The sequence below is a fragment of the Anopheles gambiae genome, chromosome 3, assembly GCF_943734735.2.
Source record: "Anopheles gambiae chromosome 3, idAnoGambNW_F1_1, whole genome shotgun sequence".
In the NCBI taxonomy this organism is placed as follows: Eukaryota; Metazoa; Arthropoda; class Insecta; order Diptera; family Culicidae; genus Anopheles; species Anopheles gambiae.
Genome location: NC_064602.1, coordinates 94,576,780 through 94,593,498, shown reverse-complemented (window position 1 = coordinate 94,593,498; position 16,719 = coordinate 94,576,780). Strand labels below are relative to the sequence as shown.

The following is a 16,719-nucleotide window of genomic DNA, read 5'->3' as shown; positions in this document are numbered from 1 at the left end:
GTCTTTGCATGTGCCTGTTTGGGACGTTTCCTTATCCGCTTGCTGCGGTAATTACGAGGATGAGCTTTTGGGGCGCGGCAGGGCCTTCGAGGCATTGGAGCATCCAATAAATCTTCATTTTACCGTTGGCGGACTGTTAGTTATGGCTGTTGGTGAAGCAGGTGTTGCCTGCTGAGGGTGCTATGGGTTGGAAAGGAGATTTGTTTTGTTTGTGGTTTCCGTACCGGAGTGTGTTTGAGACATGTTGGGAAAGAGTATTCTATAAGAATCGAAATCGAATGGAAGTGACGAAACAGTGGAGTCTTTGGGGAAAAAGAATGCTCTACTATTTCGTTTCATCTTCTGTTTCTTTGCAATTCTCAGCCTCTTACATCTATATTTGCGACTCCAATGAAACTAATTATACTCCCCTTTTGCTTGTTTTAGATGGTGTGAACAGCGGTAGACGCCGTGCATGTGCGTGAGTCTCTTCTGAAGCTTGTAAGCTTCCGTGACGGGTACCAGCAGCCCCGAAGCAAAGGAAGAGAAGCTCCCCAAACCGATCTCTCGGTGCATGTGTGTGCTTCCGGTGAGAATGGAAAACGTTTCGGTGCAGCCGAGAAAGCAGAAAACCGTCACCACCACCACCTCCACGGCAGCGACCAGCAGCAGCTCCAGGTTGTCGCAACATTGCTGAAGAAGCAGCACTGTAAAAGCAGTCTCGTTTTTCGGTAGTGTAGCAACCGGCGCGGACCCATAAGGAGCTACGGAGAACAGGATTCCCGACTGGTCAATACCGCGCGCGCTCGTGTGTGTGTTTGTGTTGTGGTGACTCCCTGTAGTAGTCGGTCAAGCCCCTTTCCCCAGGGTGGTGTGTGCAGTGTCCTGGTGTGTGCGCAATGCACCTGTGTGAGCATTTCTGCCAGTAGCGTTTGAGTGTGCGTGCGTTCGGAAGGAAAAAAGCAAAAAGTTTTTGGGGTACGCTTTACAGTGATGCAGTGGCGGTTGTTGTTGGCAGGCAGGGTGCAAGTGCAAAGCAATCGAAAAAATTAACAAACGGCCGAAAGCCCGCGTTTCGTGAGCGTTCGCTTTGGTGTACGGTGTTCGGTGGTTCTTGCGAAGGAGACAACACATCCAGCGCCCGAGCGTTTAGGAGATCTTCCTCAGTTAAGAGGGCAGCAGCAAACAGCAACAGTATAGCCGCGGCAGCCTGTGAAATCAATACGACGATGTCGGCCACGATGAGAACCACCTTGCAGACGGTGCCGGAGTCGCTGCCGGCCGACCACATCACCAACAGTGGCGCCCCGGTGCAGTGCGCCGCCCAGATGGAACCGAAATCGCACTCGCACAGCAACTCGGCCGGCAACAAATCGATCCGCTCGTCCACCAGCCGGGTAAGTGATCATTTCATCTGGTTACGGGTAGCTTTCATCAGCAAAACGCCATCGCCGCCTGTCCATTACACTCTGGCTGCGGGTAATGCCTGTCGAACATGCTGGGGAATTGTTATCGCCGACAAATTTTGTTGTATTATCGTCTTTTTTTATTGTGCTTTCGGGAGAATATGCTTTTTCAAAGGGGTTCATTATGTTCAAATGTGGGAGAATCAATGTCGTCGTTGTACAATTTGTATTCTGTCAAATTCAAATCCTTTTTTTTTTCTTCGTAAGAGTCACAACTTTCGTGTGCTTTGTGGTACAAACCGTGTCGTCCGTTCTTGTTCAAACAAACATACATGTGTGGTGATGGTGAAACAGATATTACAACCAAAAACAAACATCCAAAAAAGACGCTGCCTGTAATTGGATGTTTATCAGCGAACTAAAATGAGGTCAAATAAAATTAAATTGGGATTATTCTTAACCGCAGCAGTTCCATAAAGCTGCATCTAACTGCACCCTGTCACGTAATCGATAGAGGAAAAGCTCCAGAAGTTAGGGCTTTCCTTCTTTTCCGACCTCCGAACGCCAACTTCCCGTTGGGATTGAATTATTGATGGACGTAAAGCATGATGTTTCCTGGATACCAAGCCAAACCAGCGTAGAATGTGTGGTGGTGTGTATGTTCAATACATTTTACATGGTAACGACAGTCAATTTCCCTTCCAAATAAAACATAACTCTTCTTGTCCTTTACGAAACTACCGTTCTTTTTCTTTTCCTTTAACCAACTTCAAACTTTCATTCTCATCCTCTCCGATATGTAGGCAAACTGCATTGGAGGAGTTTTCGATTGCGATTGATGTCCTAAAATTACGTCATTCCGTTGAAATTTCAACTCTGTGCAAACTCTCTTCCTGGGAATTAGATTTACTGCCCGAAAGCGTTTGCTTATCCTGTTTGAGTGATCATTCCATCATTCCATCCATTTTCAATGGCATATGTTGTGTGTCGTGTATATTTCTTCATCTTGGGGAGGCGACCTCGTGAGTGCTGCGCACGTCAGAAAACGGATGTCTTGCTTTTTCCAGCAGCTTGTTCGTGTTCTCTGCTGGGAAAAGGGAAGAAGGGATAAAATCAATAATGCATAAGAGCACCTGACTGTGTACTTCCGCTTTAGGCACGTGTGTCTGCCTCTCCAACATCTTCGCATAGAGAAGAGAAGAAAAACATCAACAAGCTACTCCCTGGAGGCTTTCGATGTTGACAGGGTTTTGGATGTCTTGAGCAAGAACGTGGCTATTCCAGGAAAATGAATTCCAGGAAAGTAGAGACAGGCTCTAACACATACAATCCATTTTCTACGTCTTGTAGAATGTACATTTGGAAATTGAACGGAATTTGTACACCACAAATATCCTGAGATATACATCAATAGTTGTTCCTTGCGTCTAATAACTCTCCCTTTAACTGCTGTACTGGAATGTTGATACCTTCAAAACAAATGAGCAAAACTCTATCTTCGATCTGGTGTGCTCTAGTGTGTACCATTCCCCTCACAGTCTGGTGCAGAAACTCTTATTTATGGTCCCACAGAAGCCTCGAAAAGCTATCTTCCGTTGCGATATACCGGGAGTTATCGGTGAACTCCAGACCTTTGACTGTCTAGAAAAGACTGTGGTGTGCGCACACGTGCACGCGTGTGTGACCTTCTCCGACGTGCTGCATATTTCATCTGCCTTCGAGCTCTACTACCGGAGGCACGATCGTTCTCGCTGTGCGTGGTGATTTCATAAATTTATTTACCCTTACCTCCGTGTATGCTCGCAAGAACCTGTGTGTTCTGTTTTGTGCCTGGCATTGCCACCGGCAAGAGCGCCAGCAGAAGCGACGAAGGACACGCTCTCTGCAACATATTGACTGTTCTTGTTAGAAATTAATTCCCATTTGTCTTGTCTGGTTGGTGGATGCGTCCTGGGCGCGGTTCCAGGGCTGTCGAACTCATACCATTTGGGTGCAATACTGGTTTTTGGTGTAGTGTGGTGGTGGTGGATGTGCATAGTATGAACCATGTTTAATGCATCCCCAATGCCCCATCCAGTTTGAAGAGATAACTCACCCCCTTGTGTTTTGCATACGGCGCGGTTCGTCGAGCGCGCGATGTGTACTCCATTTTTACGCCCACTTAAGCGCTCTTGGGGGTGTGCGCTCATTAAATATGCATCTTAAATGAGTTGTGCGCTGACGAGCAGCGTGCGACAACGACAACGATGATGATGATGATGATGTTAATGATGATGAGACCGCGTCACCGCACGGGAAATGTAGAATCCTTTCCCGGCTATTTCCTTTCTGTTCTGGCGATGCACTCTCGACTTGTGCGCTGCGACTGTGAAGAGTCCGTGAGTGTATATTTGTATGATTTACTCCCGGACCTTGCCATTGAAGCGGACCTGCGGGATGATAATGCCGGAAAGGATAATGGAAACCCTCGAGACAACAGCGTTTTCGACAGCGCATCGTTCACGCGTGCAAATGGCGCGGTTCTTTCCGTTCCTTCCCCTGGTGAGTGCATTTTGTGTAAAACTCAAACTGCTGAGGCGCCCGTGTGCCGCAGCAATTGTCAAGGATGGCTTTGAACTGATAAGAAATACGGTGTAGTGGAAGGTCTGGTTCACGGAAAGGCTGACGTCGGTATGATACGGCACAAGAGCACGCAGTCAGTGAGAGTTGGGGAAGCTAGAAATTGAGCCCATCTTCACTGAGAGATGGGTGTGGTCCCCGGTAGCTACGCGAAGGCTTACGAGCTGTCGGAACACGAAAGCGAGCCTTACATTTCAATTGCAAATTACAACCCGCGTTAGGGACAATAAATCGACAGCGCGCGCTGACAGGAGGTCGTCAATATGTTTGCAGACGTTTGACGCGCGCCCCATTTCCTCCCAGTTATTGAAGTGTGTTGTTTGGAGTCGTTTGGTTTTTCGAGAAATATGAAACTCGTATCCTTTGTTTTGGTAGTCTTGCACACAAACGGAGATGATTCTGAGTTTATGTTCGAGTAAAAGTATTTACATCCCAATGCCACAAAAGCGTTCCAATTGCAAAAGATATTCCTTTTTATCACAGCAATAAAAAAGTTGCAAAAGAAAAGCTCTCCAAAAGCGCCAGCCGTTTTTATACATTTGACCCATTCGCAGCAGGGCGGCACACAGGATGAGCTGTAAATTATTTCCCAAGCAGCGCTCTTGAACTTTATCCACAGGCGGAAAACTGGGAAAAACACGCCGCCGACCGCCGAAGCCCCATTACAGCCGTTCTGTGGTCGTCGTGGTAGAGCTGAAGCGCACTACACAAAAACAAATGAAAAAAGACAAGGAAAATGGCAAAAATATGCAAAAAGGATCCTTTACCGCAACACAGCAGCTGCGCCACCGCCGCCAGCCCAGTAGAGAGCTCCACTTTTACTTGATGAAGTAATTTTGCTCTCCTCCACGGGTGAAGTGTGGGGGTTTTGGTTTGTGAGCAGGGTTTACCGACGGAAACGCACTGAACGGTGGAAAAACCAAGAGAGAGGGAAACTGAGTTCGTGGAAAATCGAAATCATCTTTTCAAAAATCATCCAACGGGTGGGGGGAAGCGCGTGGGCGCTTGTTGAAGATGAATATTTCACATTCTGATAAAGTTCCCAACATGGAGGAAGATAGAGGGAGAGCGAAAGAGACACATCGTGAAGAAGGAGGGGGTCTTCGTTAATGTCGTTTGAAAAGGATGAAAGAAGGGGTTAAATTAATTGGGAGGTTTTCCGGAAGGCTTCTCCTCTATTTGTGTTTTCCGAATGAAGCGATGGGTTAGGAGCTTGTTTGTTTTGAGAAGTGTACTATGATAAGTATGATGGCTTCACAAGTAAAATGGAAATTTTCAGTTAATTAAGAAAAAACGAACACTATTCAGCTTGTCGTGTTTTGGTTCCGTTGGATTCCAACAGATGGCAGCAACGTGCAGTGACACTATTAAGCGTGTTTGGTGTAAGAGTATGATGTTATAGCTTCTATAATTAAATTACTTTACTATAAAATATTTAAGTATGTTATAATTTACTATACAATGATTAAGTCTTCTGCAATTGATATTTACGCCATCCTTTGAAACACTAAGGTCTCAGAAACCCCTGTAGTATCTTCTTTAGTTCCCGATTTTCCCGCTCGGCGCTCTCGTCGCTGCGGCTGATGCAGCTCACCTTGAAAAAACGCGATTGAACCCACCAACAACTTCCAAACATCGCACGCGTGGTGCTTCGGGAAAATATCTTCCCTGTAACACGAACCTGTGTGCCCTCCTCCTTCTTCCCGATCATCCCATCTGACGTGTTGTTTGGTAGTCACGATATTCACTCGCTTCATTTGGCATGTTGTTGTATACTGCTGCTGCTGCTGCTGCCTGCCTGCCTGTAGTATAGAGAGTGTGTAGCTAGGTTGTTGGATTTTTGCGGAGAGCTATTTATAAAACTTTGTGTGTTCCCTGTGCCGTTTTTAACAAACCTTCCGGTGGTCTCCCTGTTTCCCCCTTCGTTCGCCAATTCTTTACGCCACCTCTCTCCTGTGCTGTGTGTGTGTCACATCTTCCGCGAGACATTTTTAACGCGTTCTTCACATAGCCGCTCTCCCCGTACACAATTACACTTTTTCGATGATCCAAAGCAAGCAGAAAAAAGGAAAATCAGGTAGGGCACCCGTCACATTCGCGCATTCTTCCTCTAGGTTGTGTTTTGACAGACGCGCGAGCCGTTTGAATTTGCGTGTCTGCTGCTGCTGCTGCTGCTCGCTCTTGAGCGAAGAATTTTTACGTGGTATTTTTATGTGTTTCTGAAGTTGGCTTGTTGTTGTGTGTGTCGAACGAACACTTTTAGTTGGATCTTTTCCACCCCCAGGCCACCAGGCATCGTTGTGTGGGTGTAAATGCAACGTGCTGCTCTCTTCCAGCGCTCGCTCGGGAAAAGGAAATTAGGCATTCAAATGATAGGTTATTAAACCGACATCCGTCGGCTGTGTGTGTGTGTGTGAGTTCCCCGGTTATTCATCACCTTCACGATTTTTTTATCGCCCACCAATCGCCTGCTGAGGGATCTCTATGCGTATGCGTTTACTTTACATGCTGCATATTTCCCTCATTCCTTCCCACCTTCTGTCTGGGATGTGGCTGTGGACGTAGGTGGAGCGCGAAAAAGCCTATGTGTGTGTGTCTGTCTGTGTGCAAGCAAAATCAAAAGCCCAAAAGGGCAGACACAATAATTGGTGGTAATTTTCTACGCTCCTTTGCACTCCTTCCTGTGTCGGGAAAGGGGCAACAGCCACCGCCGCCGCACATTAATCAGCACCAACCGTGGCCGATCGGTATCTCGCGGAAACGTTCGAGGAGAAGGATCGGGACCCAAGTGTGTGTGTGTGTATAAAATAATAACACGATGGAAATAATGTTCATAGTTCGATTCCTATGAAGCAGCACCCCGACCGGCTTGGTAAGGGCGCGAACGAACGCGAAACGAGGCAAACATCTCCCAACATCTCCTCACCAGAACGTATTGGATTCGATTTCAATTTTACGCAAAATGATCCCGCTCGCCGCGCGCACATAACAGCATGGATCGCGCATGATGGGAGTACACATAAGAAGCACAAAAAAACCTCGTCGCTATTACGCAATTGCGCGCGTGTAGTGCAATGGAACAGATTCATGTTTTTTGTGTTGTTTGTTGTCGTTTTATTTCGTTGCTTTTGCCGTTTACCTTGCCCGGTCGGTCTACGTTTTTGCTTGCAAAAGGTGCACTCTGCCACGACGACGACGATGACGAGGACGTGTTGTTGTCGATGCAATAATGGATGCATCACACAGGCGCGCGAGTATGTGCAGAGCCAGTCACTGCTCGGGGCATGCTCCAATTATTATCGAACCTCTCTATGGGGCCCTACCTACCCACACACTACCGCTGCCATGTTGTTTCTTGAATCGATGCTTGGAAGGGAGGGGGTAGATTAAACGAACCAAAAACCGCAGCAAAAACAGAAAAATAACATAAATGGTGCATTAAATTTTGCTGACATTTGGATAACGATGTTTTTTTTTGGATAAGCATGTTTTTATTTTGATTTTTTTTGTTACATTGCTCCAAACTTTGTTGTTGGCGAGGAGCACTTATAGAAGGGAAAATAAAACGTTTAAAGTATATTTAGAATATCAAAATAACTCAATAAAAATGTGTCTAATCCGAGATGTGTTGTGTTCCTGTTACCCATGCCTTGCATCCACACAAATTAAGAACCGAATGCGAAACACACGCTGGAAATTGGCTCAAGATCAACGACCAGACACAGAAAGCGACACAGAATATATGGAAGTAACCCTGCGCGCGGTGGTGGTGGGGTGCCCATTTTTGGACACGCGATTTCGGGTGGTGGGTGTGTTGCTGAGAGGACATTTTTTCCCTCTTTAAGACAACTCACTCACACCACCAGGGGCTTAAATCTGGAAACTGAGAAGCGTAAGAAGCTTGAAACGGAGCGGTGGCAGAGACGCTTAGCGAAAGGCCTTTTGGGCAACACCGAGCGTGTGTTGACGGCGATGAGTCATAAGTGCGAATGGAAAGGAATGGAAAGGATGAGAAGAATCGAACCCCATAACCGGTTGTTGTCGATATTGCATTGCGTAGGTACTTTCCGGAGAGAGAGAGAGAGAAAAAGCGTAATTTCTAACCGGAAGAGTATCTCAAATCCTAACACTTGCCTCTTAAAATAGAAGCAAAGCAAGATGTGTGTTTCTTGTTTACAGCTCGTAAAGAATTGGAAGAAAACCATGGTCACGTGGCGACTTCCAAAAAAAGAGAAGCGAACGGTGAAAGATCGCCTGTACATAAAACCGCTTCTTTTTGCACCTTTTTTCCGCAGTCCATTTCTCAAGCAACACTTGGCTTGATGTGGAATGACTCACAGACGACGCTCGGCTCTCTCATGTCTTCTCAAGCAGGACGCAAAAAGAAGCAGGAGGCCGCTGGAAGGGTTAATCCACGCGCTGTCCGTTAACCACGCTGTAAAACCAATCATCAACACGCACACATTGCTCTCTGAATCGCCGCGATCGTGTGGCGCCCTTCACGCACACCACCACGTTCCACGCGACTTTCAAAAAAACCGGTACAATCAATCTTGAAGCTTTTACCCTCACACACACACACACACAGGTGCGTTCAAACGCCAAGCTCTGCACCTGTCGAAAAAGCTTGTTCGCACCGACACGGAGACGCTGTGCGGTGAGTCGTCATTTAGGCGCTTACTGGGGATTGTTTGGTCGTGAGCGCTCTTTGGTATCGCAGCTACGATTGTAACCTAACGGAAGTTGTTACTGTTGTGTTGCTGAGTGCGTCGTTGTCGTGTTTACCTTATTGATTATCGTATGTGTGTGTGTGTGACACCATTAGAAGACAACTTCCTTCGTGACGACAAACACACAACACTCCGACTTGGGTGGAATGCGCAGGGTCAAATTGGTTGTACTTTTCCGCTCTCCTACCGTTCAGTTAGCAGTATTTGTACACCGGGGCTGTGGACGATTGACACACAGAACCAACTTGCCTTGGCACTTCCGCCTGCCACGCTACGCTCACTCACATGGCGTGTGTGTGGTGCATTACCTGCATTCGTCCAATAAGGGTAACCCCAATTGGTAGAATTGTCATGGAAATGTACTACCCAGCGTGGCGGCCACTATGCGTCGTTGACCTTTTTGGGTCCAGGGCGGAAGCGTTTGTGTGTGTGTGTGTGTTTGGAGCTAGCGTTCTTGGCAGATGGCTGCTGCAAAATTAAACAAACTGATAAGCGCGTAATTTATTTCCCCACCAAGAACCTTCCTTCAAAGTAGTTCTCCGCGATGTCGTCACGTCAGTGTCGTCGGTAAATGCTCCCGAGCACTGCCGAGTGTGTGCAATTACAACCTGCCTGATGTCAATAAACGATGGGAGACTTTTTGCGCCGACATTCTACTTTGTTGTGGCGTGTGATGTATCGGGCGATGTTTATAGCTTCAATAACGCGTACAGATGCGCTCTCCCAGTCACCCAGGTCGCTGTCGCTGTGTGTTTAGAGCAGAGGGAAAGGGAATTATTATCCTCCCAGAACCTGTCACCCTCATCTGCGGAGGGTTGGGACATACACTGTGTTGACTTCGCTTGCTCCGCGTTACAGTTTGCGCTCGGCAGCAGTAGGAAGCATGAGGAGAGAGCCCGCACTGATAAGCAACACACGACGCTACACTGTGTGCTTCTTCAGCGGGCGTTTATCGCTGGCAAGAGTGCAAATCAAAACACGCAAATTAAAACGACAAACATTTGCATGCGAGAGAGACCTGCTGGAAGTAGAGGAGGGAGGTGGTCCCATTGGGGCAGGAAGGTTCTTCTTCGCTACTCTCAATAGCCCTGAGGCCCTCTCCACCTCCACTTCTGGAGAGGCAAGACGCTGCTGGGCCAAGAGAGCGCTGCAGGTTATTGACGCCAGCAATTATGAGCTTTATTTAGCGTCCATCTTTAATTGAAGCGGTTCAAATTAGCGTACATTTTTCGGTGTACGCACGTAGGCGGCGCACACAGTGTGAAGATCACGCTCTCGATCATCATCTCCGAGAGCGTCAGAATGAACGCGCTGGACTTGGTGGAATGCAATTGGGGAATCAAATTCCACGCGAAAGTGAAACAATTTTGAAGTCAAGGGTACAGTAGCGCACATGCTGATGCCGCCAGATAACTACTCAACGCGATGGGTTTTGACACAGGCCGCTCGTGACCTTGGCAAAGTCTCCAATTGATGGTATCTATTTCTGTTGCAGTCTCGCCCTGTCTCGTGCCCTCCCGCTTCTCAACGATTGTGACCAGGAGAGCTGTGTGTGTGTATGTGGAGGTAATAAATTGGATCAACGGCAAACGCGTCCGGATCTCGCGCCTTGCTGCATCTCCTCCGCCCGTGACCCCAGCAGGCGTTGTTTAAAGTGGTCAGCACGGGTGCGCACGCGCATGTTTGCCGCCTTGTTGTTCCTTGAATATGCTAGTTATCGCGGGTATTTCCTGCCCCGAGGTACCGAGTGCTGATCGTGTGTGTTCACGTGTTCCAACCAGGGTTAGGGACGTTTCGGGAGGTGTCCGCTTTATGAAGTCAATGAAGCGTCGCGCTGGTGGCAACCGGAATTGGACATCCGAGATGTTGCTGTCAGCTGGTCAACTCTCTGCCCGGCGTGTCAAGTGCTGATGTACTTGGGTGTGAGTTTGAAGATACGCTTGGGGAGTAGCGATCTTTCAGATCTTTTATTTCCCAACAGAGAGAGAGAGAGAGAGAGACGGATGGCCCGAAATGCTCCATGAGTCTCCAAAGTTTGTGTGGACCTACTCCCCGTTAGATCCTTACCCGTGACGCCAGGCACGTTGTGCTAACTGTCGACAATAAATTACTTAAGATAGTGTGCCAGACTTGCCACCTCCAAGATATTAGCGGAGTGAAGTTTTTTTTTTTTCGTGTGGATGTGTGTTGTAAGTTTTATCACGAAAGCTTCACCCGTTTTCTGAAGCGTCTCCCGCAACACGTGATATATAGGTGGTGTACGTATGGTGGCTGTGGGGTGGGTGACTGTTGTTGAGCTCTGAGGCTCTCCTGTGTTTGCATTGCGCTGCTGCTGCTGAGTATCATCTCGTGGTCCTGCGCTGATGTGTTTGTCCAGCTATAAATAGTTCGTCGTGTTAATCTTTGACTCGCGCTTGAAGATACACGCTACTACCTCATCATTCGTCACTTTTTTTCGGCACTCCGAAGTTGGGTCACTTGTTTTCGGTTTGGACCATCATCATTTTTAGCCCGTTTTTGGAAGACGCATACCACTTCGCACTGGAAGTAACTGCTGGAAGTGTAAATTTGGCCGACATGATGGATCTTTGTGGGGGATACAGATCTGGAATAGAGGAATGATATGTCCAGTACGTAATAGCGACATCGAAACATTCTTTTATAACGCATTATCCCGTTAATGTTATTAGGTTCCATTTTCTTTCTTCAAATTCAATTACTTACGCAGAAAATGGAATCAAACGAGGAAGAGATCATCGGCGGGGTATTATGCTATTTCCGATGATCGAAGAATCATCGGCGTATCAATATCCAGACATCTAGTACAAACCTATTCTGTGGTCGTCGTGGGCGTCCTTCGCACTGCTAGAATTCAATTCACTTTGGCGTTTGTTTCTCTTTCTGCTTTCCGATATCAAATTGCTGATTGAGTATTTCAATTCGCTGGAAGGGGCGATTTATTTATGTTTCTATTTATATTCAGCCGCGGGACACGTTTTAGTCTATGGTGCTTATGTCCGTGTGCCTCAAACAAACCCCGGAAGGTCGCGAGGGAGTCCTTGGCAATATTTGTATTCTATCAAACGATAGTGCACAATTTGTTCGGTTCCTGCTGCCTTTGTCTTGATGATTTTGCTGGACTTGGCCAAATACGCCATCGTTTGTGGTGATAATTGGACTCTGTTACGTTGAGATGAGATAAGCTGTGTAGAGCATAATCACCCATAAAATATGATAACATGATCTCTCGTTACAGCTAAATTATGTCCCGTGTTTCGCTCGCTGTGTGTGTCTATGTGGTAGTCATCAAATTTCAAATATCTTTCGTTAACTTTGCCTGAGATTGAGGTTGCTTGCAGTACCTTAGAACTTACTCCTCCGGCGGATGGGCGTTACTATGATTGTACGCTTTCGATTTTCCACCCCCACCCTCAGTAATTGTGTGCTTGTGGCCGGGAGGGTCATAATAGGCAGAGAAACAAACGGGCATACGAGCATAACACGATGTGTCCAGCGCGTCGTGTGCACACTGAGAGGACCTGTGGCGAACCAAACAAAAACACGTAAAAATAAACATTTGGAAGGGAAAAAGGGAGACCCAACCGCGCCTGCCCACAGCAACAGCACGTGAAATGAATAAAAAACCAGCTTGTGAAACCATCAACGTGGACGTTTCGGAGGGTTTTGGATATTTTTTTTTTTTTGGGGATTCGGGGCAATTTCATGTAAGTACGGGGAGGAAGCTAGGTTTCACTGTTGTAATGTGCGCACCCGTGGGCTAAATGGGTCCCGAACAGGTAGTTATTTCTCCTGCTTTAAAGGTTGTCGTTTTGCACAAGAAATCATGAAATTCTAGGGTCGGATGAACGACCGAGGAAGACCGAGCCATTGCGGCGCTTTCATGCTGCGAAAGTGTAGACACTGAGGGAGGAAATGATGACAGCATGAAAAGCATTTGTTGTATATTCTGGCAAAGCTACGACCGTCTGTCGATTTGGCATTGTGTGTGTTGAGCTGGCGGGCTAGCTTAATGACTCACATTATGCGTGTGTGTGTTTTTATTCCGTTAGTCCGCAACGATCGACGAATAGCGACCCACAAATTGAAGCTCCCCGAATGTTTTGTGTACACAAGTGTTCAATTTTGTTTACTTATTTACTCGAACAATAAGAATGTGTCATTATTGATTTGTTTTGCGGTATCATCTGGCGTCACTATCTCGATGGCCTAGAGTCCAGTAAAAATGGAATTAGACTCTCTCTTCATTTCTGCCCTTTAATTTCGGTCCATTCATGGTGACATTTATTGCGATGGATAAAACAATACAATAGCCTAAAACCCCGCTTGTGTTATGTTTGTCTGGCAACACTGCAGCTGAGATTGTCAAATGAACACATGAAATTGAGTGAACGTTGTTTCTCTCTCTCTCTCACTCTCTCTCAATAAAAGTGAACCAGCGCTGGAATGCAGAGCAGAAGTGTATGCAAATGAAGCTAACAAACTCTCAATTTTGATGCAGTGCGGAGCGAGTTTTACGCTCTTTTCGCACCGAGTCTTCTGCTATCCTCCTCTCACGCACCCATATTGTCATCAAACGTCAAACTGTCAGCGGTCAAAGCCTGGATGACCAAATTAAAAGGCAAAATGTTTATTAAATACTACAAAAAAGCCTCTAATTTTGAGGCAAAACCAACAAATTATATTTTTTTGTTATGTTAATGTTGATTTGCTTAATATAAATTGTAATTTTATGTACAAATAAGCTACATAAAAACAATTTGTGTAAATGCAACATAACCATTTATGGCCCCACTGTGCGCCAACACACCACACACTTCTGGGGGGGAAGGGTGATTCACGAGCAATGACTCCCATCTTTGCTCTTTCCCCAAAGCGATAGTTGCGAGCAAACGCCAAAACTGTACGCATGCGTGAGAGTGAACCTTTTGGATGAACGCGCGTTCCCTTTAAAAGAGAGCGAGAGAGAGAGTAAAGCAAGAGAGAGCGTAATGGAATGAACACCCAGCTGGTGGTAATGCGGCGGTGTGGTGTGGTAAACGCCGCCGCCATCCATCGATGCGTGTGTATGTGTGTTTGTATGCCAACCCGCCACAACACAGCCCCTCGCGAGCTCTCGCGCGCGACAACAAGACGGCAGTTGCTGCTGCTGGGGCTGGCTGACTGACTGGCTGAATGGGCTGGCCCGGGTTCGACGGGACCCGACCGTTTTTATTCCACCGTTGGCGTTCCGGCCGTTTGCAACGTTTCGCCGGGGCCCCGACATAACGCGCGCGTAACTCGGCCGAGCAAGGCGAGCCGTCCGGTTCTCGTGCGGTTCGAGCGGATAGTTTTTCGGTTATTATTTTTTTCCGTTCGTTTTTTCCGTTGAGTTTCGCGTCGAAAATACGTCCTTTTTTATTAAAAAAAAAAAACCCGTCAGTTTTAGTGTGTGCTTTTGAAGTTTATTTGTGTTCCGTACGTTTTAGAGAAGAGGTTCGTTTTGATCACATTCTTAAAGGAATGATCGCGATTGTGGGATTGTTCTGCAAAGGAATGATCGTTTGCTGCAAAAGTGCAAAGTGCAACCAAAAGTGCGTTTGGGTGTGAATTGTACATCGACTTGAAATGTATATGGGTGGGTGTTCAAAGCAAACGCAATGAGAGAATGAGTCACCCATCGCACACGATCACTCACAGTTGTTGCCCGTTGCTTGGTGGTGAACTTGTGGGACAGAATGTTTGATTTTCTGATCAATCTTTTTTGATCAGTGAATATGTACCACTGTGTGTGTATGCGTAATTGGAAATACATTTTCCTTTGTTTGTGTGTGTATGTGTGTGTTTCGATGCGTGTATTGTGCGTGCGTGCGTGCCACATCCGGATGAGATTTCCGTGATCATAGAGAAGATAACAATATGCGTTATGATGATGATGATGATGATGACGGGGGGTGTAGGCAGATCGCTTTGAAATTCAACCATAGGGTGTAGGTTGCCTTGTACACACACACACACAATCACCAGGCAGCAACGGTACGCGGTCACATTAGCATAACGGCCCCCGGTGAAGTGAAATTTATTCATTCCGAGATCAACGGCAAGAAATAATAAAACACAAAACGACGGTGCGCACACACCAAAAAAAAAAACGGCCAGACCCACAAATACCAACGCACAACACGCCCTTAATCGCTGCCGTTTTGTAAATTGACCACTATTTTGTGGCTGTGTCGGTGTGTTGCGGTCGCTGGAGAAGATCACATTGGTGTGTGCGATCGTCATCGCCGTGTTGTGTGTGCGCGACAGATAAAAACAGCTCCAAACAGTGTCGTTTTCATTTCAAATGTATCGCCTCCGTTGGGGCGATATATTGTTGGTACCCTCTGTTTGTGTGTGGATCATGTACGCAGAATATCTTTGGTGTTGTGTGTGTATAGTTATTTGCCAAACGCTCTCCACAAAACCGCCCCCTCGTCAGTCAGAACGGCACTGGAAAGATATGGCAATATTTATTACGCGCCTTTATTTGTGCTGTGTAGGGATTAATTCAAGCCAGTAAAGCAGCCTCCAGAGTGTGACAGTGTATTGTGCGTGTGTGTGCGTGCGCGCGCGGGGGTTTTTGTCCCCGTTGTTCGCGGACCCCATCGTGATCTCACCGCGCGCGCACGATCACAACACGATCGTTGATCGAGAACACGAAAGAATGCGTATCGGAGTGTAAAGGTGTGAGGGAGCTGCTAATGCTTCCTCTGAAAGATCACCCACACAAACACGCACTGTGTGCGGTAGGCATAGTAGTGTTGGACGTTTCCTCCGTTCGTCAGCTGAGCAAAAGCAACAGCCGCCGCCGACGCCACCGTTGTGGTGTGATCTCATCCTGTTCGGCTGCTGCTGCAGTCGCTTCCTGTTCTGAGCTGATAAAATGAAACAAAAACAACCATATCGTCGTGTGTGTGCGTGTGCGTGTGCCTGTGTGTGCCCTCCCTTGACGGTGTTGTGTCTTGCCTAATGTTTGATTTTAATTAAAACGGCAGGAATTTTAAATCGGCAAATATTTAAATGAGTTATCTCCCTCTCTCTGTGTGCGGTGGGTTCATCGCTAACACACTGTCGCCACCTGCCTGCGGGGTGGTTTATTCGCCTGCCTTTATGTGACGTTGCGATTGGAGGAGCTTGCTTTGTCGTCGTGTGTCGTGCGAGGTTATTTTCCTTTGCCGCATCAGGGATGTTGTAGAAGAAGATCCGGTGGAGCGCGCACAGTTGTGTGTTACGGGTGTTATTCCGCTTTTGTGGCCAGTCCGGCGGGGCACGAACTCTGAGGAGATTCCGTCGTCGTCTTCCATCATCACAATGTGGCAACTCTGTTTGATTTGTGAATTGGAAATGTGTGTATTACCGCAAGGAATGACAAATTCTAGACGACAACCATTGGGACGTACACACACATAAGTGATGCAGCAAGACAGAAGGAAAAGTGCGATGAAAACTCCTTCCAGCAAGTGTGTGAACGTGCGTGTGTGTGTGTGCTTTTCTTGAAACAAGCAATGATGCATTTTTAATCAAACGTACTGTGGAAGAATGTGCGTTTAGTGCCCCCAAGAGAGAACGAGTATATATGTGTGTGTGTGATTGTTTTTGTTTATTTTTATGGCTCACCCAAACGGGGTGGGGAAGAAAAGAAGGGGGACTGAGTGTGTGTGTGTGTGTGTGATCAGTGTTTTTTTTAATTATTTGTATTGGCGCAGTATGAATCATAACATTGAGTTATGCTTGAAAGACTGCAAAAAGAAGATCAAGTTTCAAGTTTCAGTTCCTTAAGGAGGTCTTGCGAAAATTTGAAGTAACGAAATCATGTTTAATACCGAAAATGTACCGAGAATGTAAAAATTCCTTATAAGAAAATCAAAATCCGATTCGAAATTCCTTCCAATTTGAAAAAATCAACAACAAACAACAAAACAAGGGAAAAACAACGGATGGGTTTG

General features: G+C 46.7%; 1 protein-coding gene across 39 annotated transcripts in view; it reads left to right on the top strand.

The window, feature by feature from the left end:
• The window catches only part of LOC3291504 (MAP/microtubule affinity-regulating kinase 3), a 103,606-nt gene that overhangs the window by 28,373 nt on the left and 58,514 nt on the right, over positions 1–16,719 (top strand). For 20 of the 39 annotated variants that reach the window (XM_061658953.1, XM_061658949.1, XM_061658950.1 and 17 more), the window contains exon 1: positions 13,893–14,227. Coding sequence is in view for 13 of the 39 variants with exons in the window: in XM_061658977.1 (XP_061514961.1) it covers positions 1,209–1,376 (168 nt within the window). In the remaining 26 variants the exon portion in view is untranslated. Of the gene's footprint in view, positions 1–426; positions 1,377–13,892; positions 14,228–14,350; positions 14,370–16,719 lie in introns of those variants that run through there. The other 19 variants (XM_061658977.1, XM_061658971.1, XM_061658974.1 and 16 more) reach the window with 6 other exon arrangements.